General features: G+C 40.8%; 1 protein-coding gene across 1 annotated transcript; it reads right to left on the bottom strand.

The window, feature by feature from the left end:
• Window positions 1-1016: 1016 nt before the first annotated feature.
• On the bottom strand, window positions 1017-25949 carry Cds (CDP-diacylglycerol synthase). Its single transcript, XM_075696691.1, has 11 exons — window positions 25666-25949; window positions 25063-25196; window positions 24838-24934; window positions 23580-23756; window positions 18257-18376; window positions 18086-18168; window positions 15047-15203; window positions 12131-12283; window positions 10032-10163; window positions 4123-4226; window positions 1017-3973 (listed from the first exon to the last, which is right to left on the bottom strand). The coding sequence occupies exons 1-11, from the start codon at window positions 25714-25716 to the stop codon at window positions 3856-3858; spliced, it is 1326 nt and encodes a 441-aa protein (XP_075552806.1). The 5' UTR covers window positions 25717-25949; the 3' UTR covers window positions 1017-3855.
• Between the last annotated feature and the right edge of the window lie 463 nt (window positions 25950-26412).

Below are 26412 nucleotides of genomic sequence, written 5' to 3' on the forward strand. Positions count from 1 at the left end.
CTGCATGTGTGGCATATTTCTAGGTGGCGAAGGCGAAAGCAGGCAGTTCCTTTAGTGAAATTAGTCTCCCTGTTGCACGTAGGATAATAATACTATTTGGCTCAGACGTTAATGATAGCACTGACTAACGACTAAGCAGGTCTTTTTACCATCAGAAAGCGTTGTAGGCTCCCCTCCCCCCTTAAAGTTTCATTAGTCGTTTTATTACCATTAATCTGCATTACAACGTAAAGAAAGCTCATGTTAAAAAGCAGTATTGCCTTCATGCCAATGCATGGAATGGCAAAACAGCAATGATGCTCATTGCATAGCAACGCACTAAAATTGCTTTTGTAATTGAGTTCACAATTCTCTCCATCAGCAACAAGATGCTGTAAACTTTTTGTGCTGTGAAGGAGTGTCAGTACAGCAAAAAGAGGAACCAGATGGTCACAAGAGTGTTTCGCGTTGAACGACTTCGTTTGGCTAGTCAAATGAGAACAGCACAAGAGACAGCTTGACCAGCCCTATCAAAGGTGCATCCACATTGTTGCAGGAATTATTCAACAGTTCTGAAGGCACGATTTATGGCAAGACTGCCTTTATAAAATAATTCTTTTAACTGAACCACACTTGTTTTCAGTTTCTCTCATATTCTTGCATATGGTCACTACTATGCCAATGATGATGATGATGAAACCACTGCCCTTTGAAGCGCGTGATTACGATAGTGAGGCCAAAAAAAGAAAACTGCACTCAGTTATCACAGTATGCAGCATAGGACTACACAGACATTGCCAAAATGCCTAGAAAAAGATATCCATAGCATTTTGCGTATATATGCTGCAAGATTAGCAGCAGATAAGCTTTCTGCTGCACTAAAATAATCTCTGGCTTCAATATAGGCTTTCAGTTGCTTCAACAGTCCTTAACGTTCTAACAATATTACAGGCAAATGTTTAAAACAGACAGCTTTTTTTATTCTGTATTTCACCTACACATGACCATTCTACTGGTGAACCATGAGACAATCAGGACGAAATTCGCTATATCTCTTTATTACTATCTTTGATCCTCAGTAGTGCAGGAAATACTTCACAACCAAGACAAAGGTTTCATCAATGCAAACACCACACTAAGAAATAGTGCATTAACAACATGGCAACAAGAACGACTGCTGAAGACATGGAAACGGCCAACATTTCTGTGCACTCCAGATGCCTGGGACACCAACTCTGAAATATCTGAACATGGCAATATAATGGAACAAGCATCACATTGTACTGGTATATGAACATTTACAGGGTGTCATGTGTAATGTGGGCCAAGATCAAAAATATTGGACAGATCAGACAGACGTATTAGATAAGACGTGACATACTAATATATCATTTTTTCATTATTATTATAAACAGATTAGTTAAAGTCGTCCAAGAACCAGAAGAATTTCAACAAACATATAATGTGACAATTGAAATACTAAGCTGTATCATGACTACCTGGAAAAGGAAGTTTTCAAGAAACCTGCGTCGCATACTCAAGGGTACCTACTACAGACAATATCATGGTGTACAAGCCTACATCCACTAGAACCACACTGAAGTCTGCGGTGCTAAGCTGTTTTTTCACACTATTTGAAACATGGAAATCTCCCTGAAATTTTCTAAAGAACTATAGTATTAGTCCTTTCATTTGAGATCCAACAACTTTCTAATGGAGTCATCTTTATCTATATATATCCAGTTCTTAATCTTTTAAAGATTAAAGATACCACAAGGTCTGCAGCAAAACTAAAACGAGCTGCAGAACTTCACACATGGGGAAAATGCTAATATTTCCGAAGCTTGGTCCATTTTACTGATGATACACCTGCATGTGCATTTTTATATTATGCGGCTCTGAAGTACTACTGTGCGAAGCACCCTGCTCATGTTTAGGCTGTTAAAGTAGGCAACCTAGGCTCTTGTCTTCAGCTGACAGCACTGCACTTGCCCTCTCGTAATATTGCCAGCATCCTTATAAACAAACTTGCACGGCACCATGTGATCACTTAGTTTTATTTTAAGAACAGAAATGGTGGGATTAGTCTGTGTGCATAGACAACCACACCACCATAAATAAAAGCAGCAAGAAAAGTTCACTCTACCATATGTCACATAAATAAGGGAAATGCCCATGTCTAGATATAGTATTAGCTGCACCATGCCAATCACAGAGTCAAAGCAACAGCTAGCAAAAATGAAGTATTACAACGTCTGTTCTGAAATAGTGCCAGCAATCATGGCTGTACATGTTCATTACACACTCAAAAACAACTGTTACCAATGCATTAGTGTCAACAATGCATATCTTTTGGATCTTCATGAAACGTCACATGCTAATGGAGTAAAAATGTTTTCTATTCATGTCTCATTTGCAGTACTGTAAGCCACCTGTCTTCCTTAGTGAGGACATCAGGAAATACAGTAAATTGTACATAATGCACATGCTTCTGCTTCCACAAAGCTCCTCCGGGTGTGTGCTTTTGAACTGATTTCCTCTGATAGGAGGTGTATTATCGACTAGGAATGTGCACCTCTACAGCAGCTGACATGTCAAAAACATCAAGTTGAATGCAAGCTTCACAAAAGTGCACCAAAAAAATAAAGCAACATGGAATGCAGCAAACATGAAACATTGGCACGTATAGCATAACAAAACAAGTATTGGCTCACAGAAAAGCAGTACTGCATGCTGCGACATGTATTTCCTGGAGCTTGTGTACCTTTGTTGAAGTAGCCAAGATTGCCCAACACCCAAATAAAAATAGTGTTAATTAGATATGAGAAGTTACAGTCAATGAATGAACAACACAAACAAAAGCTTCCAAGTTTCAGAGCAAATGTGCTTGTACTTTTACTGACACATTGTATTTAACAAGGCTGCCTCTTCTTTCAACACACCGTAGCACAACATATACACTTTTTGGCATCATAATTACCCATTTGTAATCAACCTTTAATGAGCATCCAAGAATACCATGCTGCATATTTTACATTACTGCACTGTCATTTGTAAAAGCAAATTAGAAGTGTACATGCTGCGCATGAACGCTGCCACATTGCTTAAATTTACCTCTGCACAAGTATAATGGTTTCAACATTGGTAAAGTCTGAAATGGATGCACCCACAATTGCATGGTACATCTTTGTTGTCAAAGCAAGAGATCCATGCATTTGACCAACTACATCAGAACATCCTGTAGAACTTCTGGGTTTGATGCAACTTCAAGACTTGCGAGCAAACTAAAGAACTAAAACACACATCACAATTAGACATACAATTAACTGTATAGAATACGCTGTAGCATACGGTTTCACAAGACGAATGAGTAAGTGCATAAAAAAAAAATGGAATGCGCAACACCCAGCCAGAAGAAACGCCAAGCAAGTCAACCTGCCAAGCACCGTTGCCATTACAGGCATAGCAGATCCTACACAAGTGGGAGTAATTCATTTAGGAGCACATTATGCCAACTGCTGATACCAAAGAATACGACAGAACACCTGAAGTAAAACTTGGAGCCTTTTTAAATGCATCGAAATAGTATTCTGACTCAAGCACACATATGACAGCTTTTTGGTCCATGATTTCCTTTGCACTTTGGATAGTATATTATATACTCCCACATCAATGCGTTGACTGTTGGTGGTTTCCTCAATTTACGAGTGACCGCAACAGCTGAAAAGCTCTACTATAGCCAATTTTCAAAAAGCAGGAAAGAGTGTGGGAGGGGGGTGGCAGGGCAATGAACCTTAAGTATAGAACAAGGTAGTGATGCCCACAACATGAGTGACTAGTTCAGTAGCAACTGTTGCTTCCTTGATGGTGCTCCCTTTAGGAAGGGAGCAGGCCCCGTGCTATCAGAGTGTCTCGCAAGCTGCCAAAAATCTGCAGCTGTACTTCTGGCTTCATCAGGTAGATCTGTTGCAGAATCTTCTGCTGGTTTGGAGCCCTGTGAAAGTAAACAAATGTGATTATTCATTAGCCTGCAATACCTGCCTTTTTGGAATACTTAAAATTTTCACATAAGAAATACAGAACTGAGCTGAAATGATTGCAATGGCATTAAAACAGAACAGCACATACAAATAGCCAACATACCTGATAAAACTGTGATAGTAAACATTCACAAAGGAAGCCATCAAAATCTGGCAGTCAAAACGATCCATTATGCCTCCATGGCCAGGGATGATGTCCCCAAAGTCCTTCAGAGGGAGAAAGACAATAGATGCACAAAATGGCATATATTATACATAGTAAATACACTACATATAGAAGAAACTAGACACCAAAAATATGCTAAGCTGGAAAGCAACGCAAAAGTGAAAGACTGGTGAAAATTCCATCTTTGGATATGCAAAGCTGATCTAGGAAACACGACAAAATTTTGGCATCTACCACTTGAATGATGATTTATGTTAACTGTTCATTGTCTAAAACAATTACATTTAGTTTGAAAACAGAGGAAATTATAATGAGGCAACTTCAGTATGATATCATACAATCAGACAGCAAATATATGTTGGTGCTAGGGCAATAATTTTCTTCTAGTAAGGCTTGAACATTAACGGGGCCATGGACAAGTTGTCAGACTATTCTCAGATTATCATTGTAACTGACCAATATGGTAATACACAATATGACTGGGCTCTCAGCACACATTTAACTCAAAATTTAAATTTTGAAATTGCTGCCCTTAAGCCCCTCCCAGCCCGCTATTTTGACAAGGGCTGTGTGACACAAGCAGAAGCCAGGCCACACAATCGTGTCATCTGCTCCAAAACACTTCAAGACCACATCAAATGTTTTGCTCCACAAGCTCTGGCACCCAACTCTCCACTCTGGCACCCAATTTCTTCACTCGCCTGATAAAAACCAGCAGTCCCAAGCCGCCGAGATGCACATGCAAAAACAAAACAACATATAGCAGTCAACTGATTTCCAGCTCCTGCCAATCTTTTCCGGTGCTCACAGTGCACAAAAGTATGGGCTTTTAGGTCAACTTCCATTACTCCGAGGGAGCTGTTTCCGGAAAGTGCGAGTTCATTTCGTGACCACTCAGTGTTGCAAGACTGCTGTATGGTTCAACAGCAATATGAAAAAAAAATTCGAATACAAATTTTCTACCACATCGAATTCGCTAAAATTTTGCCAGCCTGCTGTGGGATGTGTATGGTTTGACATGCAAAGCAGGATTCAAGCTCGAAAATTTGGTGTCTGGGCCCCTTTAATGCCTGGTCTGAAATCTACACCTTATCTGGGTGTTCACAATACAACTTCATCATTTTCTGCGAAGAAGAGCAAGCCTTACCAATCCTAGGTGTACAGAAAAAACAATAAGCACTGCTCTTAATATTGTCAATAGGTCGCGGAAGTATACTCTAGGGCTCAAATAACCAAGTTCACATATGCATTTCTCACTAACTACCTAAATGCAGCAATCACAAGATGTTGCTTAGACAGCTCTAATGGTCCTTGAGAAAAATTAAATTGCAAGATTTAACATCCCAGAACTGCACTGTAGGTAATGAAGACGCCGTAGTAGAAGGCTACGGATCAATTTTTACCACCTAGGGTTTAACCTTCATACTTGACTTAAGGTGCAAAAAACGAGTCCTTTTTCAGCACTGAGATAGGATAACTAGGTAGGTTGTAAAAGCTTTCTACATTTAAAAAAGATGGTTCCACATATGTCAGTCAGTCCTCGATAAACCTTCACACAAGTGAAATAGCACATCTCGATAAGATGTTTTTCGCTGAAAATCCAACGCTATCAGTGCCCACATGATAAAGGCCTGAGTCAGAGCTCGTTTCTATAAGTCTTAGCTTTCGGAGCTCTTATTTTTCTGTGTTTTTGTATGAGCATAGCCGTAACTTTCACAACTTTCTTGAACTATTGGGGGGTTAGGAGTGCACTTGCGCAATGATGTACTTTGCTTTTGATCTCTGTGTCGACTGATAAATAGGCATGTTTTTCCGAAAATAAACTTTAGTCTGAAGTAGCACCCGTCCTGTCTGGTTTTCCTTCTTGTGTCCTCGTTTTTAGTGCTTTAAGTCGAGTATGAATTCTTACGAACTCGCACAAATTTCAGTTATTGTAGGTTTAATCTGCACACAAAGCACAGAACATAAATGTTCTTGCATTCCGCCCTCCATCGGAATGTGGCGGCCGCAAACAGAACTCGGGACCTTGAGCTACACAGCGCAATACCCTAGCAAATTATCCATTACACTGGGTTACCCTTAAAAGCTCCAACCTTGATCAACACATGGAAATTTAGCACATCATATTTCTGAAGAATGCTCAGCAATGCTGGACCATTTGTCCCCTGCATATAGTCACACCCATGGCATTAAAATTTTGTAACCATAACCTTGCAATTATTCTGTAAAATATGCTTACAACTCTTTTGCAACTCTTTCGCAACAAACACTCTTCTTCAATAAAGTAAGCAGTACCACTTCAACAATGTCATGCAAATAATGCTCCAATTTAAAAATGTACAGGATATGGACCTACATTTACGAGCATCATGGTAAACATGGAACCAAATTATGTGGATTAACCCCTTCTGTACCACTATTCTGAATTCCGATAACGAATGGCCAAATCTTTTTACAGTGGAATTCTTTATGAAAAACAATGTCATTTATTTATACACTGTTTATTTATATAAAATGTTAAGCTTTATCATAAATTAAAGCTAAACAGCACTATACAAGAAAATGAAAGAAACTGAGAAGTATTGTGAATGAAAAAAAAAATGGGAACTGCATGAAAATGAGAAGTATCATTGGCAAGCTGTGCTTGTCCTTGGGTGTTTTTACAAGGAACATGCAAATGAACCCCACTCGTCTATGGCAGGGAAGAGGTTATTGCCTTAGGACAATTAAAATATCTATATACAGGGTGTCCCAGCTATCATGCATTGCGTTTTTTAAAAAATACAGGCCATTCTATGCAAAAATAACCAAGTGCCTATTGTTCACAGTTGAGTAGAGTAGCCGCCAGTAACTTTTTTGATAATGCCATTCAAATTAATAATTAGCTACTTTCTTATTTACTGCTCTGAATGCTGCAATGTCAATAAGAATTTGAAGGAAATTGAAACTCAAAGCTGGCATGTTTTCAGTCACGTACGTTTTGCCTGTTTATTTTATCTGGCCGATAAAGAAAGCCTGCGAAAAATGAAAAATATCACGTGACTAACCGTCCGCCTGCATCAAAAAGCAGCACACTCAAACAAGCTCGATAGCAGTTAGTGGCAGAGCTGGCGCATTATCTAGCGCGCCCCGCCTGTGAAAGCGTGACGCGGCAGATCGCCAGGTAAAGAACCATGATCAAGAGATACAAGAATCATAAAATTCCTTAATGTGGCGCAGAATTCAGCCCAGCTCATTCACCCTGCCCACCAAAACAGTTCCAGTTAATCAGGAAAAGTAACTGCCACCAGCTGACAAAGACTGTTGGAAACATTTGAGGAAAATTGTTTAAGACAAAAACAACAAGACTACTTTTAATAATCAATCAAGCGATCAATTTTATTAACGTTCCCAAGAACAACCTGGTGGCCTTTGTACTGACGCTTGTGAGAAATGGAATAACATACATACACAGGTATACAGGGTAATCATTCTTAAGTTTTTCGGAATTTAAAAATATTGGCTGTGGCAGATCGCATAATTCTTGTCCTTCAGCTGGATTATTCGAAGAGGTGGATATTATTAGCAGGATAAATCAAAACACACTCAAATAATTAACAAAAATTCAAAAATTATCTTACAGCACATATTGCGACTTATGAATTGTAGCCGGTGAGTATGCAAGGTGTATCCATTTCGAACGAAGTTTCAGGATGGCACCAGTTTCAAGGTATTCATTCCAAAATTGTGTGAAAAAATACCTGGTTGTTCCATTTACTTTTTTGCTTCAGTGCATAAAACGGCGTTTTCATTAAAAAGTAAGGGCAACGACGGAGCATTTTTATCACAAGTTTTTGACAACGCTATCTCGAAACCGGTGCCACTCTCAGAATTTGTTCCAAGTCAATATGCCTTGCAAACTCACTAGCTACAATTCGTAAATTGCAATATGTGCTGTAAATTATTTCATAAAACTTAATAAGTGAATTTCATTTGGTTAATTAACAAAACAAATTAGTCAAATATGCATTTCAATTTCTCATGTGAATAATGCCCGCCTTTTCAAGTAATCCAGCTCAAGGACTATAGCCGTGCTACCTGCTGGAGGCGATTTTTGAAAATTCTGCATGATCTAAAAATAAAAGAAATGCCATATAGGTAGCTTATAGTTCCAGTTGCGACTCTTAAGGTCACAGTACATTCGTTCTTGATCATGATGCTTCATATGTTTTCCTATTGCTGTTATGAACATCAAAACTATGGATTATGAAATAAGCACAAATATATATCACAATACTGCTGAAAACATATTAGTTAAGTAAATATGCAAAGTGTGATCGATGACTCTGGCCTCAGATTAATAAACGTCTGAAGAGAGCAGTCACAACACAGTGGAGGGTTGTCGCAGGATACTACATTGTCATTCGGGAAAATGGCGTTGGCTGTTATTTCCAGAGTGCTAAAAATCTAAGATCTTGCATTTGCCGAAACAGGTGAGGTTATTGGTGCTGAATGTGCTTAATGCAGTCAAGAAATAATTTAGGAAGAGTGCTAATATGAGTACAGTTATCAAGAGAGCCGCATTGCTCACTAACACCAGAAAGTGCTGCCTGTACCAGTGGGTCTCCAAACAAATAGAAACAGCAGGGTGGCAACCAGACACCAAGCAGATGATGCAGCACAAACATATCATATGGTACCATTTGACTGGTTCCTACCGCACTCCAACTCGGTTTGCAACAATGTGGAGCCCTCTCAACGATGGTGCCAAACAAAGCCTGCCCCAGCCAAACATGCTTGCTCTCAGAGCAATCGGAGTAGCCACATGATCAACTTTCTGTCGTATCTCAGTTGCGCTCCCAGGGTGAAGATGAGAGCACCTCCGAGCACTCTAGGCTGCAGCGCAGTGCTCTGAATGAACCAGGCGAATGTGTTCCGAGCGCTTGAAAGCGACCAGTCAAATGTATCATTATAAGGACATTTGCACCTGCTATTGGCTAAGGAGGTTGTGAGGAACTAGTGAAATGGAGTACAGAAAATGTCCACTGTCATGTTCATCTAAACACGGGTTATGATACATAGCACCGATGAATCTCTTGCATCAACACACATGCAATTCAGAAAATGCGGTTCGACGATGCAGCAAGCAGACAACGTGGCACAGATGAACACATCTTTAGGGGGCATTCGCTCCTCCTATTAACTAAGGAGCCCTGCAGCTTTCACAGCACTGCAAGGAAGTGCTGACATGGAGTGTAAGTGGACCTGTACACAGTGCAAGACGCTCAAATTGATACAACTGTGCACAGGTATCTATTGAGAAACATTCAAGTAGTGTTTAAGGAGAAAATGCTCAACTTAAAGATTTCTTTTTCTTTTTTTACAAGCCTCCCAGCTTCTGGCTGCCACATGAATTTTACCACAAGCAATGCTTGCTTCCAAGCAAGTTCTACAAAATTGGAGCAGTATTCTCACTTTTCACTTTCTGGATATCAATTTCAGTATATGCCGAATGGCTAAGCCAACAGGCAGAACACCTGTCACTAGAGCGAAGTGTCAAACCAGATACCATGCCACACAAAAATGAAAGTATCCCTGAAAGTGATCAATTGAGAATGTGGCTCCAAAATGTAAAATTCAGGCAATAAAACACAGTTTGCAACATATATGACAGCTGCTTCGATGGATGTAGTATCACATAATGCTCTTTACAAAATGTTCTGTCTTGAAGGGGCCCTGCAGCACTTTTTGAGCTGGTTAAATAAACTTATGTCACTAGACAATACTGTTGGGAACATCCGAGTAATGAAAACTGTTGCAGGGCCCCTTTAATGAATTTGGATGTCAATGGCATGTGACCGCCGTACCTTAATCTTGAAGGCCCTCTTGAAACCGCTGGCGAAGAATCCTCCAAAAGGTCCAATGATGGAGCTGAACAATGAGAAGCTCAACGAGTGAAGTACAAAAGGATAGAGCGTGATGGTAGTCTTCAAGTGCAACTGCAAAAACAATGAAGTGCATAAGCAAAGGCATTCATAAAGCACAAAAGAACAGTCCTGCACACACAACAATATGCCAAACAGCATGCACAGTTTCACCGAACAACATAGTATGAGCAGGACACTTGCATGCTGGTATGCATATATTATGTTTACTACAGTTGAACTTCATTGTAATGAAACTAAATGTCATAAAAAAATTGGCATAACAACTCAAATAAAATTTCGAGGGGTGTGCAAACATGCCATATTTCGAATACGAATAAAATACCATTGGCTATTTTATTTATATTTGTGTTAGATCCAAAAATTCAGTATTCTAAATTACTGAATGCGATTAACAACTGATTTTTTCGACATGCCTCATAATTCAAACGCCTTTGTGGCACCGCCACGTACTCTTAGAGCCAATTTATAAGGCTGTTTGCAATTTCAGGTGCTGAAATCCTTCGCAGTATGATTTTTCAGGCTTTCTGCCATGACCACAGGTCCGAAAAGGCATTAATTGAAGACACCATGGCCGCCATTTCGATTATTTCACAGCCCCTAACCAGCACTCTTGCATACCGATTCGCTGGCAGCTGTAGTTGTCTTTTAGTGCTGTCATTAGGCCAAGCTGCTTCGACGTTCGCTATCAAGGTTTTTAGCTGTTCGGTGCTGTGTTTTTCATTTAAAGGATTCAACACAGTTGGCAATGGCACCGGCTCCGTCATCCTTGCCAACAGCATTGCAGTGCAGAAAGCACAGCAAAAGTCAAGTCTTTCCCCATTCACACAATCATCAAAAGCTAATAACGACCTTTGGTCACACAACATACTCAAAAAAGGCAGTCACATTGTGCATTAGCTTATGTTTGCTTTTCTATGTTGCAATTAAAACTAGTCGCCGACTTATTTTTCAGATGTGACGGGAGTCACCGAATGACTGAAAAATCAGGCAGTTCGAAAAAAAAAAAAAACCTTCGCAAGAAAAAGTTGTCTTGCAACACTTTATTCAGCCAACAGATGAAAAAATTGCTAATGCACTTTTTCAAGCAACACCAATAACACGAAAGCACAATTCCAACTAAAATGAATGGAAAAAATTATTTTAATACAATCATGCTAGCTTGAATAGTCACAAATTTTGTTGAGTTTGCCTTATGTGTGGGGAACAGCTGCCAGTATATAATTATCAAAGAGGTAGAGAAATACACCTGATAGTAGATGCAGTTTTTCTTAACTTTAAGAAAAAACAGCAAGGCATGTTTTTCTATAGCATCCCAGTGCCTCCTCATTTTGGCATTCCCATTTTGTGGATGATTTTTTGCCTATCTACCTGTGATAGGTCTACTGTATTAACTCTTGCAAATGTACTCTCCATTGTACACAGAGTGAAACTAGCTATCAGTGTTTCAGAATATATCTTATATTTATTTATGAAGAAGAAACATGAGTACTGGTCATTATAATTTATTTGAAAACAATTTATTTGAAAGCAAGTTCTAAGCCCACAATTGCACTCTCTATAGATTGAGAAAGGGAACAAATTACACCTTTCCCAAGTTAACTGCCTGCAAGAAGTCAAAAAGTAAAAAAAAGCCTGTACATGAAAGGCAACATTTTACTGTTTTAAGCCACATAAGAAATCACACTTCTGAAAGAAAAAACATCATTTATCACTGGCTTAAATTTTATAACAAAACTATCTAAAATAATAAAATATTGGTTTCTGAGGTGTATGCTCTCAGTGATATAGCTGCTTAGTGGCACGAGCTCCAGTCCCTAAATATAAACTTGCACTAACAGCACAATCAATGTGCCAGTTTAGACTTCACTTGAACAGGCTTGTGATGCTTCAGCTGGTCCAAATTTTCAAATGTATACCTACTAACATACAAACTGCCCACAAAAACTGACAATACATGCAAAAGTACATGAGTAAAGTGACACAGGCAAAGTGTAATATAAATGCAAGGTGGCACTCACAAGATTGCACACTGTCTCAATCCACTCTGGAAAACCATATTCTGTTGGTTGGAACAGTGGTGAAGGTTCACAGTCCATAGTCATGCGCTCCAACTCTTCAGAGTACTCAATCGGGCAGACGAAGTATTTGAACTGGCACAGGTACTGTGATATCTGCAAAAAACGCCCATTACTTAGAGGTGGGTATGAAGACACACTTAAAAGAAAGTCATACAGCTTTGCATTAATTTCCTCGAAAGGTGCCACTTATGCCACAAAATCAGTCATGTGATATGTACAAAGTCATCTCCTCATGTAATATTCCCAAAAGGTTCCATCGATCTTGGTTCACCTCCAATGCAGGTCTCCTGTGTGCAGTGAGAAGACCTGACCGTAACCTGCTCATTCTGGGCAACTTCAACTGCTTCCATATGACATGGGGCTATTCCAACACCTCTGCAACTGGAAGCAAGGTAGATACCTACTATCATGAGCAATTACTACGTATCTCTGCTCAATGACACCAGAACCAAAACAGGTTAACTCTCGTGAACAGAATAAGACCCTCATCTTGCCTTGGTGCTTGCTCATAAAAGCATCTGGGAAAACACTCGCGATGCCCTCGGCAACAACCACTGCCTTTGAGCCGAAATTAATCAATCCTAATCGCTGAAATTAATGTGTTCCTCGGCAAAACCTGTGGTAACAAAACTCCTCGCAACCGGACCACCTGCATCACAAATTGAACCAAAAAAGCACACATTCAGAAGGATTCCCCAATGACACCGCTGACCTAGGGGACTGGGCTTGGGACATCCCTTCTGTTGTTTGTCAGCATTTGTCTTCTATAGCTAACACAGAGGATCATACCTATGTTGACATCCTTTATAATGCCCTATGGAAGAAGTGTCCCAAACTTATAAAAAGATACAGTACAAGCACAAGTCTCTTCATCACTGCATCTTTGAAATCGCCCAAGAAAGTCAGGAGTGCACGGAGGAGCTTGCAGCACAGCATTGGAGTCAGATTTGCAAAAACATGAATGGCCAGATTCACAGGGCTCAAGTCCAAGAACTTGTAGCGGTGTGGCGATGGAGCTGCGCACCATCCCCGCAGCCACATAAACAATTCTGCGGGGCGTCCCGCGGGCCTCCCATGAGCGGACCTTCGTGAGTGCTGGACACCAGGCACACGGACACGAGATACGATTGCGCTTGAGTGACTCAAGCCAGCATTCAGCGAAGCACCCACACTTAATTATCTCACTGTGCCTTCCTTCCCAGGACATGCGGACTCCGCCTTGCAAGTGCGCTTGTGCAAGTGCACTTGCACAAGTGCCACTTGTGCATTGTGAGCATCGTTCGTCGCTTCAGCTTCCTCTCTAAGGGGGCAGCAGTCTGTAGAGGCATGGCGATGGAACTGCGCACCACCCCTGCAGCCATAAACAACTCCGCGGGGCGTCCCGCAAGCGAACCTTCAAGAGTGCTGGACACCAGGCACACGGACCCATGATCCGACTCACTGCGCCAAACGTCGTCTGCAAGCTCCCTTTCCCGATTACTTTATTTACTGCTTTCCTTTAGCACTAGGTCCGCGCACCGCACTTCTCTCTTCTCTTTTCTCTCTAAAGCTCTCGTCACTTCCGGCGCACTGCGCGCGCCCTCTCAGTTCTCTCTCTTCTGAACAGAAATAAACTAGACCTTGATACCGAAAAGACGTGTGTCCGTCTCATTTACCACGGCTCTACAAACTATTTCAATTGCACATGGTTCAATCCAAACCCTATCACACACTTAGGGGTGCAACAGCTGAAATAGGATTGGGAGCAATTTTTGGGGCAGAAAAACCTTAGTTTTGAAGCAGAAATATCAAATTTTGGAGCAGCCTATGGAGAAAGAAAATTCAATTTTGGAGCACCAAATTCCAAATTTGGGGCAGTTTAATAGAGAGAAATTATGCAGAAACCATCAATGATTGTCAATGTAAGCGAATAGCCTGAACAAACGAGCAAGCGACTGTCCCCCATCTCATTGCTGCACCTTTCTACTCAGCATGTTTCCTCGCCTCCGCTCCTCCAAGTTCAACCACCATCGTACTACCAACCTGCCAAGAAAATAGCTGCAATAGCCAAATAAAGCTATTCGCTTTAAAATATGCGTTGCAACCAGAAAGCAGCGTTGCAAAAGCAACACTCTGGGTGCCCAATACCAAGCACATCCACACTACTAGTATACTCTATCAGTGCCTTTCCGTTGATGTGTCTCCATGACTAGAGATTGGATCGGCAACATTCGACACATGAATGATGATGGCAAAACTGCAGGTTGCCAACACAGATCTTACTTTCTGCTAGATCTAGTCCTGCTAAAAACTTTTGCAGCTAGTCAGGGCATTTTGGTGCAGCGTGGCGAAATTTCAACAAATTTCACACTCTTGGTGCAGCTGCTGCACCCCTGCGCACTCCAAAGATACCAGCTCCAACGTGGCTGCATCACTGCTGAGCTTCTCTGGGAAGTAAAGGGTACCTTCTATCAAGACTTCAACCCTTCCCCACTTTCTCCACCAGTTGCCAACCTGGATCGAGACAACTGAATCAATTCACACTAGCTGAACTTTATGTTGCTCTTCTACAACTTAGTCACAACACCTCACCTGGACTTGATGAAATTACACATGCAGTTCAATAATGTCGATAATTGGACTAGTTGGTGTAACATCATCTTGAAAAGGGGGGCAGTGCACAAAGGAGAGGGGACGACACAAACGCTGCTCTTCTTTGTCTTGTGTTCTTGCATATTGCCCACCCCACTTTTCAATATTACTATGCTGTTTTGTGTAACCTCTCTCAAGTGCAGGTGTGAAGGTGTTCCTGGGGTTGAACAAAGCAGTAAACATAACCTTCACTTTGCTTGTCTATCTACAGCAATAGAAACTTACAGCAGCACCAAAGATGACAGTTGCAATGCCTCCACCGACAAAGCCCTCCCAGGTCTTTTTTGGCGACAGCTTGATCAATGGTGTCCGGCCAAAGAAAAAGCCAAACATGTAGGCCATGACATCATTGCAGACAATCATAGACACTGGAGCTATGAACCTGCAAAAGGTGCACACAGACCAGAAGCTGATTGGCACAACATAGCAGCCTAAATGCTGCATTAAACAAAAATGTTTCCACAGTGAAGCAGTTGAGCACCAACTGTGTAGTTCAATATAGTGCCCCACAGAGACAAAGATGCAAAGGAACCAGAGCACTTTTCCCACACTGCAGCAGAAGCAATAATCTGGTCCTGAGATCCATTAAAGGGCTACGCCAAGTCTCAGAGCCTTTTGAACATGGCCAACAGAATCAGTACGTGAAATTTGCTTACAAGCTCTTGCATGAACCTGCAGCCACTGCGCTGCCACTAGTCTAAACGTAGGGCATGGTGCATGGTGCTCCCTCACATGTGATCATCTATGTGATTGTCCCTCCCAAAAGACACACGCATGAGCAGAGTCAACAGCTCTCCAAATTTACTGAGGGTATTGTGCGTACAATATTAACACAAGTCAGGGCACACTCTCCTTCTCAGAAAAGCCAGTCTCCCCACCAGTGAAAACATTGGGTCGTCTCTCATCTCAAGTTCAAGCATCCTGCCTGCAGTGCACAAATAGCCAGCAGCAACACAAACAATTTGAAAATATCCATGAAATGCAGAGTGTGCAAAAACTGTCACCAGAAATGTGCTATGCAACAAGAAAGAGAAAGTGTGGGGGGAGGGCACACAAGCCAGAAGGAGGGAGTAGAGACCTGAACGTCATGTGGGTCTTAGGCTTTGATAAGAAAGGCAGAAAGGTTTCAAAGTTTCATTGTATAATCAAAACTTTCAATGAGGCCTTCAGTTATGGATATGAATTTCTTGTGTGCAGTCCAGATGAGTAAAAAGTGCATAAATGCATATTTGCTTTGCGGAACATACATGCGACAACCTTTGGATGCCTTTGTTTTAGGTTCAGTTACTTATCATCGGTAGCACAAACTGCAGTGCTAAGCAGCTGGAGTCTAGTTCACTGGAAGCATGCTGTTCAAAGGTGAAGCAAGTCATATTCATATGCAGGCTCGGATGTCGTGCCACATGCAAGTTTGCACAATGAAAAAAGCTGCTGGGGTTCTCACGCAAAATGTGAATGTCACGTTTCATAGTGCCAGTGTATGCTTTAGGCACCAACATAAGCATGTACAAAGCTCAGAAAGTCTGTGTGCAAATGTCGATGTTTTAGGCTAGCGAGCAGTGATCGTACACATTGCACAAATGCATACGCACTGAGGGAAAGTGCAACAAGACAAGCTGTGGAGTGCCTGGATATGAATTCAGTTATTACATCAGCAGTTAGTTGACGAGCGCCTCTCTAACAAATTATAATGTGCAAAAGCAACAAATATACCAAAGAGAAGCCTGATACACCTCTATGCACTGCAGCAACAACATGAGATCATACAGTAAAGCAATGAAGGGGGCTAGTTGGTGAACGTTCATGGTTATATTGCGCTCAGTTTTACAAACACGATACTAAGGAAGGACAGGACGTGGACGGACGAAGCGCAACTCCGTTGCGCTTCGTCCGTCCACGTCCTGTCCTTCCTTAGTATCGTGTTTGTAAAACTGAGCGCAATATAACCATGAGATCATACACCGTGTGCCACACAGCTGTGGCCGATGAGGGGGCACACTTGCGAAGGACTGAAGCACAAGCATGAGGGGATAATTTTTGAAATATTTTTTTTCTTCTTAAATATTTAGATCCAAGTTTAGGGGTGTAGCCTTTACACATGTGTATACATATACGGTAACTCCACCGCTGTATACTTACTCGTACCATCTGGATACTGGTTGGTGCCATGAATCAATTTAGTGGGGGATGAATTTGAAACCATAAAATGAGCTGTAGTTTGGAAGGATGTGCACAGCAGTCTGTATGCTAGAATAGTCATTACTTGTTTATACTCAGGAGCGCCTTTGGTCAATGAAGGAGCTATGTGACAAATGTACAGTGCTCAGCGATTGAAACGCAATACTCGGACAACGTGGCGGCCCGTACTTTCTTGTGCCACCGGTGGGCGCTGGTGACACTGAGATGATGTATTTTTGTGTCACATGAAAGCGAGAATCTTTTTGATTCATCGTAACTGCATTCAGCCTCCTCAGTGGTCACCCAGCGATCACCGGTGGCACAAAAAGTGCCAGCCGTCATGCTGCTCGAGTAACACGTTTCAATCGTTAAGCACTGTACAGCAACATCTTGCCTTCAAGAGGCCCCACAAAATTGTGAGCCTTGCTTTGCACAATGTGTCTCCTCATCCACTTACATTTCGAGACTCAAGTTTTCCAAAATATTATCTAGAAGGAAATCTAGCACCACTGTCCATGCAAGCTTAACAGCATTGTGAAACCATTGTCAGGACACTGAAGATATGGCTTGTCATGAACGTGGCCTGGCCATGGTCAAAACTGTGCAAGCATCATGCAGCTCCATTAGCATGGTAATAAATGCCACACGTGCCTCACTCATGAGTAGTATTTATTCACATCAGGAGCAAACAAAGCACAAATTGATTGTTATTGCCCGTTTTTGAGAAATTTGCATTTCAATGAGTGTAAAAACCACAAAATATTATGTGCAATCTCTGCATTCAAAATGTGATGTACGAACTCTGCATTCAAATTTTCAGAGGTAATAAGTAAATTGTCTTTAGTGTCCTTTTTCATTACTTGCAAGTGCAACAGAATAAGTGTATGAGAAGCAACAAGTGGCTCATGGGTGCACTCATTTCTGTGCACTGCATAGACAAAAAGAAACTTCAGTCTCAAGCACTTCTATTACTTTCATGCTGAAATTTCGCACAGCAGGTTAGTGAATAACTAAGTGGCACTGCTAATGGCTATTTACAACACTTGCAACAATACTTCACATATGAGATGAAATAATCTCACTCACCAGATCAAACCTTCAAACATGTTTTGAATGAGAAAGTACGATTGGGTCACGATGATGACTAATGTCACATGTGTCCAGGCAAACTTCAGAGAGAAAAAGGAAGATAAGCAGTTCAAGTCAATGCACTTGCACACATTTCACAAACTTCAAAAGCTTCCTTGACATACTTACCAAAGAGAACTGACGCATGTAATATTTCTTTACAAGGCTCAGCACAAACCAGATGAAGCCCAGCAAGTACAGGCAAAATGAAATGAAGCGGTGGCAGCGGACAAGAGGCTTCAGTGAGTCCTAATGAAAGCAAAAATACATAAACCTTCAAAAAGTGCCAAGAACAAGAGTCAGTAGTGTGAGTGTGTGCGGTGAGGGGTGATTCATATCCCTTCAGTCTGTGAGACTGCCTTTACCGAGCTTCTGGTCGGACAGTGCAGTAGCAAGCAAATAACCATTGCACCCCATCTCTGCACCCAGACCAAACAAGCACTTCTGGCACACCGTGGCCATAAATGCAAAACACAAAGTTATGCATGAAACAAAAATTCCTTGACAACTAAGAGTAAAAAGCACATTGACCACAAAAATGAAAAGCCATAAGCTAAGCATCCTAGGAAACATATTTCACATAACTTTGCAACTACAAGATAATCACATTATGATATAATCACATTATAATCACATTATGATAATCACATAGCTTGGCATGGCAGATAAGGTAACTTTTTTCAATATTGGTGCATGAAAATGTCAGTGCTGCAAATGACTATATCAAAAACAATAAAAGAACATCACAATGTGCTTTTTGATATCATTGTGCATGTTAAAAGCGACAAACATCTGATAATAATGACAGTATCTTATCCCCTAAGAAATATCTCCAGACTATCATAATTTTCAAATTCATGATGATTCATGAAAGTCATGATTTACAGGCCTCTAGTAATTTTGTAAATATTACACTAATTAAGCAAAAAATTTATAAGTGGACAAGGTGCTGAACCTACTTTTAGTAGTCTAAGATGTCTTTAATATGAAAGAATTTTGTTCTTTAATGTCTGTTGGGATAATTTCCAAATCTTGAGACATTATCATCGCTTAAATATACATGTCCATCAATATCATGGCGACATCCTCTGTGTCCACCTTTTGATGCACTTGTGCAGGATATGGTGATACCATTACCATGAACTCAAATACAGCCATTTGTGCTCTGCCTCAAATTTCACTTGTATAAATGCCACTGATGCAAAAATACAGGGTGACGATTTTCAATTTTTACAGAATTTTTAAAAACTGCCTGTTGCAGATAACACTATTCTAGTCCTTGAGCTGGATTATTCAGAGAGGCAGACATTACTTGCATGAGAAATCAAAACACATATTCAGTAAACTTTTAAAAATCCACCAATTAACTTCTTAATTACTTTATGGCACATATTGCAAATCATGAATCATAGCTGCTGAGTTTGCAAAGCGTATTTACTTGGAATGAATTTCCAAAATGACACCAGTATGGAGATATGTGCCATCAGACTCACCGTAAAAATGCACTGTTCCATTTTTTTTAAACAAAATACTCCTTTATGCATTGAGGCACGAAAGTAACTGGAATGCCCATGTATTTTGTCCCACACTGGAAACAATATCTCGAAACTGGTGCAGTCCCGGAAATTCATTGCAAGTGGACACGTCTCACAAGCTCACCGGCTACAATTAGTATATTGCAATATGTGCCAGATGTTAATTAATTAGGAAATTAATTATAAAGTTTTCGTTAATTAGTTGAATATACGTTTCAATTTCTCGTGCTAATAATGCCCGCTTCTTTGAATAATACAGCTCATGGACAAGAATTATGCTATCTGCTTAAGGCAATTTTTAAAAATTCAGTAAAACTTAAAAATGATCATTCTGCATGCTGATTATATCAAAATGGACATAGGATACTATAAGCTCTTCAATGTTCCTCCACCACTAAACCATTTCTGCATTTTTTTTCCTTCTGTCACCAAGCTTTGTTCCAGTATAGAGTTGGTGAAAGGGATATGGCAGTATCAATAACTCCCAAAACAAGGTAGAATCCCTCCTTTGCCATGATGACACCATGCTTGGCTTCAATGTGCTTTTCAATCTATCAATATTTTCAATCTGTATCTTCTGGAGAATTTCAAGGTGAAATGCCATCTGAGTCACCACATTTTTTAACCTATGACTGGCATTGTTATCTCTGCAAATTATATGTGTGCTCTTTGATATCTTAACTCAAACTCAGCTCCAGGGCCTGACACCATTTCTAATCACATATTGAAGAGATGCAAGAGCCTTGACACCCTTTCTTGCTATTTTGTTTTCTAACTCTCTAGAAGATCAGGAATTCCTAACTGTGTGGAATTTTGCTAATGTTGTGCCAATACTAAAGTCCAGCAAGAAAAATACTCCAACTAATTACAGACCAATTTATTTGACAAGTCTCTGCTGTGAAACCCTTGTGCATGTAATTTATAGCACAGTATTATAAAACATTTGGAATTCAATAGTTTCTTTTCTTCAGTACAACATGGTTTTAGGTTCGGTTTAGCATGTGGTACACAAATGTGTGAGTTTTCTCATAATGTCTTAAGTTTATATGATAGGGGGCTTCAAGCTGATTCCATATTCCTAGATTTTCAGAAGGCATTTGATACTGTTTCACATGCTCTTTTAGTGCATAAAGTGTCATTTTTAGGCTTTCTTGCTTCTATTCTTGGTTGGCAGAGTAGTTACCTGTCTTATACCAGTCTGTTGTCATAGATTGTTCTTCAAATGTTGACACAACTTCCAGGGTGCCACAGGGTTTAATGTTAGGACCGCAATTTTTTTGCCGTGTATTAACGATTTGGTCAAACCGTTAACTTCAAATGTCAGGCTGTATGCAGATGATGGTGTAATATATAGATCTATACATGGAACGAATGATGTTGATGTCTTACAACACGATCTTGACAATGTGGTTTTGTGGTGCAAAATATGAAAAACGTATCGGAATGTAAGTAAGTCTTGTTTTATTAGTTGTTTTATAAGTCTTGTTTTATTAGGAAACACAAACCCTTCTATTCTTGTTGTAGCCTGTCTGGTACCACACTTATCCCATAGGATATCTTAAATGCCTTGGTGCCTATTTCTTTTCCGACTTATCTAGGAAGAAACATATAGGCTATGTAATTGGTAAAGCCAACAGTGTGTTAAATTTCATTAAACGCAATTCCAAATCTGCCCCAAAAAGCCTTAAAGAAGCTCTGTGTGTCACGAATATGCAACCAATCTTTGAACATGCCTATACAGTACGGAGTTCTCATGGCCAAGCGCTTATCTATAATATAAGCTTGAATGCATACCAAACTGTGCAGCACACTTTGTCACTTGTAATTACAAAATTATTTCTAGTACAACTAGCATTAAGATTAACTAGGTTGGAAAGCTCTTGAGCAATGATGAACACTTTTGCAATTAACATTTTTGTATTTCTTTTTTAATGATGCAACTGGTATTACTAAAAGCTTGTACATGACGAGCCCATACTATATATTGCACATATGGTCACGATGAAGCGGTTTGAGAAATAAAATGTCGTACAGATGTACCTACACATTTTTTTTTCCTTTTACAATTCCTGAGTGGAATCAGTTGGATGCGAGTGCTGTGGACATTCCCGTAAATATGTTGTTCTCATCCTTGCAAGCTGTATGCTTTAGTTCAATGTGCAAGCGACAACTGTGCCTGCTGTTCCCATGTTTTCATTCTTGTTATTGTTTAGACCCCCCTACAATAATGCCCAACCAGACGTAGGCTCCTGATTGAAATAAAAATAAATGCTCACCTGCTGTGATTGTACACATGCACAATAATTTTGCAAATGGGCAGGCCGACTTACAAAGCTACTTTAGCACATGATGCTAAAGAACCTCATCCATACTTTAAAGTAGCTACTAATATCATTGTTTAAGCACATATACATTTCTCTTGAGAACATATTTTCTGGAACAATTACCACTGTTTCAGGTGCGAGCTGGTTATAGAAATATGGCTGGTGGGCACAAGCCAACAAATGACAACATGCACTTTCAAAATCTGTCTAATTCCTTGCAATAAACGTGTGTTTAGAGCACTAGGTGTGGTGGTTATATTGCTTTTGTTTTGCATCTGATATGAGTACAGTAACTTTGTAATTAGCATGCATATGGCAATTTGATTAGATTAAACTAGTGCATACACCAGAAAAGCCTTTGAGCATCCTGTAACCCATAAGCAGGTCTTACTGCTGTCATTTGTGCACACTATAGTCTGCCAATGTCTACTGCAAAGATAACTGTGACATACTCAGTGTTTTCCTCTTGATGCAGTTGTTATGCAGGGTACCACCGAACGCTCGCCTTCAGAGCCCGATACATCAACAAGTCACTGGACCTGTCCTGTTGTTCTTGTGATGCAAGTGAGCCAGTTACAGTGCACCACATGTTATGGATGAGTCCGGGACTATCCACACTCTGATACACCTGCATTACTAGGCTGTGGAGCTCACTATAGGTACTATCAAAGAGTGGATTCTGCCACAAGGGGCCAGTGCCCACGAAAAGGCCATCTAGGACAGCTTGCTGCAACACCTGTTAAAGAGCAAGACAATCAATTTAATTTAGGTGGCCCACCAGCAATCATGTAGAACCCGCCTTTTCCATTTTTGTTTCAATAACATTTTTTCTTTCTTTTTCTCTCTCTACTACTAAGATACAGTCAATGAAGGCTGAGCTCACTGCTGGTGCATTAATACCTTTGCTTTGTACAGTCACAATTCTCAGTATACCTTTGAACGAACAGTTTTTCTCAAACTACCAACTACAGAAGAATGGCACAAAGAACAGCAATAATATGCAACTAACTACCACCATTGCTGGTATTGCCGTTTGCAGTCCATATGTATGCAGTCTAATTACATTATATAAATGTTAAATACATATGTGTTACACACACCGCATCAGTGAAGGAAGTTTTGACCTGATCTCAGTTGTCTCTGCTTTCTTTTATGCAGAGCCATAAATGGGTTTAGGCTTGCATTTTATAGCAATCAACTGGCCCTACAGTTGCCAACACATTCTGAACTAGTTTCCAGATGAAGTAAGACAGAAATGTTAACTCTCTTTTATGGTAGCACACGTAGCTAGTTGCCCGAATGAGATCTATTGCATATCTCAGTTGAGTCAATTTTTTGAAAGCATGATAAACAATGCCTTCAGATCATTGACCCTGATAACGCAGATCAATTAGTAAGACCAGGAACTTCATTTTATATCCTGCTATGAATGACTTGCTCCCACCAATGTAGTCTAACTTTAACTTTAATGCTACTGTACTCAAGTTTCTCTAGCATATCATAGATTTAAGCTCAATTTCTTTTAATCTTCTCACACAACCGGTCACCGAAATATTAAATACAATGAAGAGGCCATAATTAGCAATAACATACCGTTCGACTGATAAGAACACCAAAGTAATCCACGAGACTTTCTCCATATAGGAAGTAGTTTGTTGTCAGGAGGAAGTACCAGGACAGCGAGCGAAACCACGGAAGCCCGTGCACTCGGTAGACAGCATAGCCAATGGCAATAATCTCCTGGAAGCACTTCACTTGGATTGCTAGGGTCTGTGAAAAATGCGGGCACTGTCACTTGAGTAGTCCCTCACATTCAATCAGTCGTGAGCTAATTGTACTAGAAACAGGCAGCAAACCAGAAACAGGTGCAGAAACAGAGCACACAATTGCGCATGCTAATGACAACCACTCACAACAGTGCCAACACTGCTCTGGCCATCGGATAATTTTATAAGTAACATATGAGATGTTAAGCTCTTGAATTTGTTACAAAAGTTGAATTGATTTTGCCAAGCAAAATGCTACCTCTTGAACCGTTGCATAAAACGGGTGATGCATGAAAAACTGTTTTCTGCGAACACAAGTGTCTACAGATACTCAGCACATTCAATATACAAGAAATGACTTCTCTATTTTAATGGTGCTTCACAGCAAAGCATTTCAAAGTTTGGGTGCTTACAATTTAAGCCATATCTTAAACAACCCCACATGGCAACAACATACCAAATTACAGCTAAGTCACAAAAGCAAGGTTCTCTATTTAACTGCACAGCTCTTGCCAAAGCTCTAGACATTTCTCGCACAGAATGGCTAGAGTGATGGCAACAAATTTTAAATCAAACTAGCGCTTTCAAAAAGTATATATTTAAGCTCACTATAACTACATCAAAGAACACTAAAGGCCTACAAGTACATTGTGGCAATGCAGACTATAATGCTTAAGGGCGGCACTGCATAAACCGCATCAATAGCAACATAGCACGGCACACGTCAATTCCTGGAAACCGAGAACTATCAATTAACAATTTATATGAGGTAATAATTAAGCCATTTATCCATGTTAACAAATGAGGCGATCTTACTTTGCAGTGTTCACGAATTACAAATAATAGAAAACAGTGCTGATTCACCTAGTAAATGTCAACAGATGTACCACGTTAAAATATCCAACTGGATTACTATCCAATTGCCATTTGCAAACAGTTCAAGCTACCCAAAATTAAAAATAAAACAAAGCTGTACAAGCTATAGGCATTCGGTCAGTTGTTTTCACCTGGCACGTTTAACCTTTTACAGTATAGCTTGCTTTGTACAAAATAACAGTAAAAAAGAGTGCAAAATGTAGCCTTACTAGAATCATTAGAGCCAAAGGTCCCATCCAAATGACGAATGCAAAAAATGACATCATGAGCAGCGTGAAGATTCCTCTGACGACCCAGTTCCTCCATCTAGCGCACCAAAACAAACAGTCAAAGCACACAGGTAAACAAATATCAACGGCATCGTACCATTCAGGAATCAGCGCATCTGTTCATCGAGCTAGGAAGGTAAAAAAAGGCACTTTAAATGCACGAACCTTCTCGACAGACCGCTCAAGTAATTGTCCAAAACAGCTGTGGTTTCGTCAGTCGCCTGAGGCAGGTCTTTCGTCAGGTTGTCTACTTGGCTTTCCTCTGGTAGCTTTTCGTCATCAGAGTCGACTGCATGCTCCTAACGTGGGAGGCATCAAGAGAAATCACTCTGAGACTGCAACGTCAGCTTGCAGATTCAATGAACTTCGCCCGAGCATCGCAAGATCCCGAGCGCGCGCGCTATAATCACTGAGGGATGGCCACAAGCTCACCTCTTCGGCAAATAGCTTGCACTGAGCGTCGCCTGTTCACCGCATGCGCAGTCTAAAACTAGCCAGAAAAACTCAAAACAAACATCGCGCGGCGGCGATCATAAGCAGTCAAAATCTTGGTGCAGGACGATTTTTACGAACATTGAAAAAGAAAGCGCTGATCACTCAAGGAAAAGAGCCAGTTAGCTTAAGGAAATGGCGAAGGTACAAATTTAAGGAGAGAACCTGAATTGCGAATTCGGCACACAACCGATAAAGTGATTTCTACGACAGAGCTCTCTATGGCTGGAGCATCGCGCCCGGGGAGCCTGAACACGGAAAGGAAACAACGCTTACCTTCGATTCTTTCTGCTCGGAATCCGTGGCTCTTTTCCGAAGCTCGGACATGGTTGGCTGCGTACGCGGCACTTGTTTCTATGTAGCCTGTTGCTATATGGCGTCTTATTCCTAATTATTAAACTTCCCTGGCCCCTGCGAAGCAAAGAACGAGCGCTCGGAACCAGCACCGCAGCTCGCTGTTTGTTTGCATCGATCCGTTTTACCGCAACGATTCCAAAGCTAGGGCGCCAGCACGCATGCCCAGCACTCGAGCAGCTGAGGCAGGCTGGCTGAGGCTGTGGAGAAAACGTAGTTCCGGCGAATGTCGCTAGCGTAGCCTTCTGGCGGCGCCTGCGGGCCTGCGTCACTTTCGCTACTTTCGGCCTTCAGGAAGCGCGCGCTATTGAAACTTTAAAAGTTGCTAAGGAATACAACATCGCGCAAAGGCAAACGTCTCGCTCAGTTTTTCGAGAAGAGTACTATAGTGAAGTTTTTTAAAAAGATGTCTGTACCCCATGCTGACTGAATAATTTAACGCGAACTTCCTACCGCTGCCAAACATATCGTAATGTAAATACAATCCGTAATGTGCGGGCTGTGTGAGTGCATGTTTATCGCATGAACCTTCGCACCTAAATATTAACTTCTTTCTGCTGGTTTGTGGTCAGTTTAACTGCGTGATTAGCTTAAGAGACGTGCCTTCCCGATGAAAACATTCTAGACATCCGCACGACACCTAATTTCGGATATCTCATCAAGGTCACG

Source organism: Dermacentor variabilis, chromosome 1 (assembly GCF_050947875.1).
Source record: "Dermacentor variabilis isolate Ectoservices chromosome 1, ASM5094787v1, whole genome shotgun sequence".
NCBI classification, from domain to species: Eukaryota; Metazoa; Arthropoda; class Arachnida; order Ixodida; family Ixodidae; genus Dermacentor; species Dermacentor variabilis.

What these genes read in the sequence shown, in the direction of transcription:
- Cds (XM_075696691.1), bottom strand. Translation starts at nt 25,716, where the DNA reads ATGTCCGAGCTTCGGAAAAGAGCCACGGATTCCGAGCAGAAAGAATCG. An exon ending in ATGTTTGAAGGTTTGATCTG is followed by an intron (nt 15,204 to 18,085) that starts GTGAGTGAGATT and finishes CACCTTTTGCAG; the next exon opens with GTTCATAGCTCCAGTGTCTA. An exon ending in TTGAGACAGTGTGCAATCTT is followed by an intron (nt 10,164 to 12,130) that starts GTGAGTGCCACC and finishes TTGTTTTTGCAG; the next exon opens with TTGCACTTGAAGACTACCAT.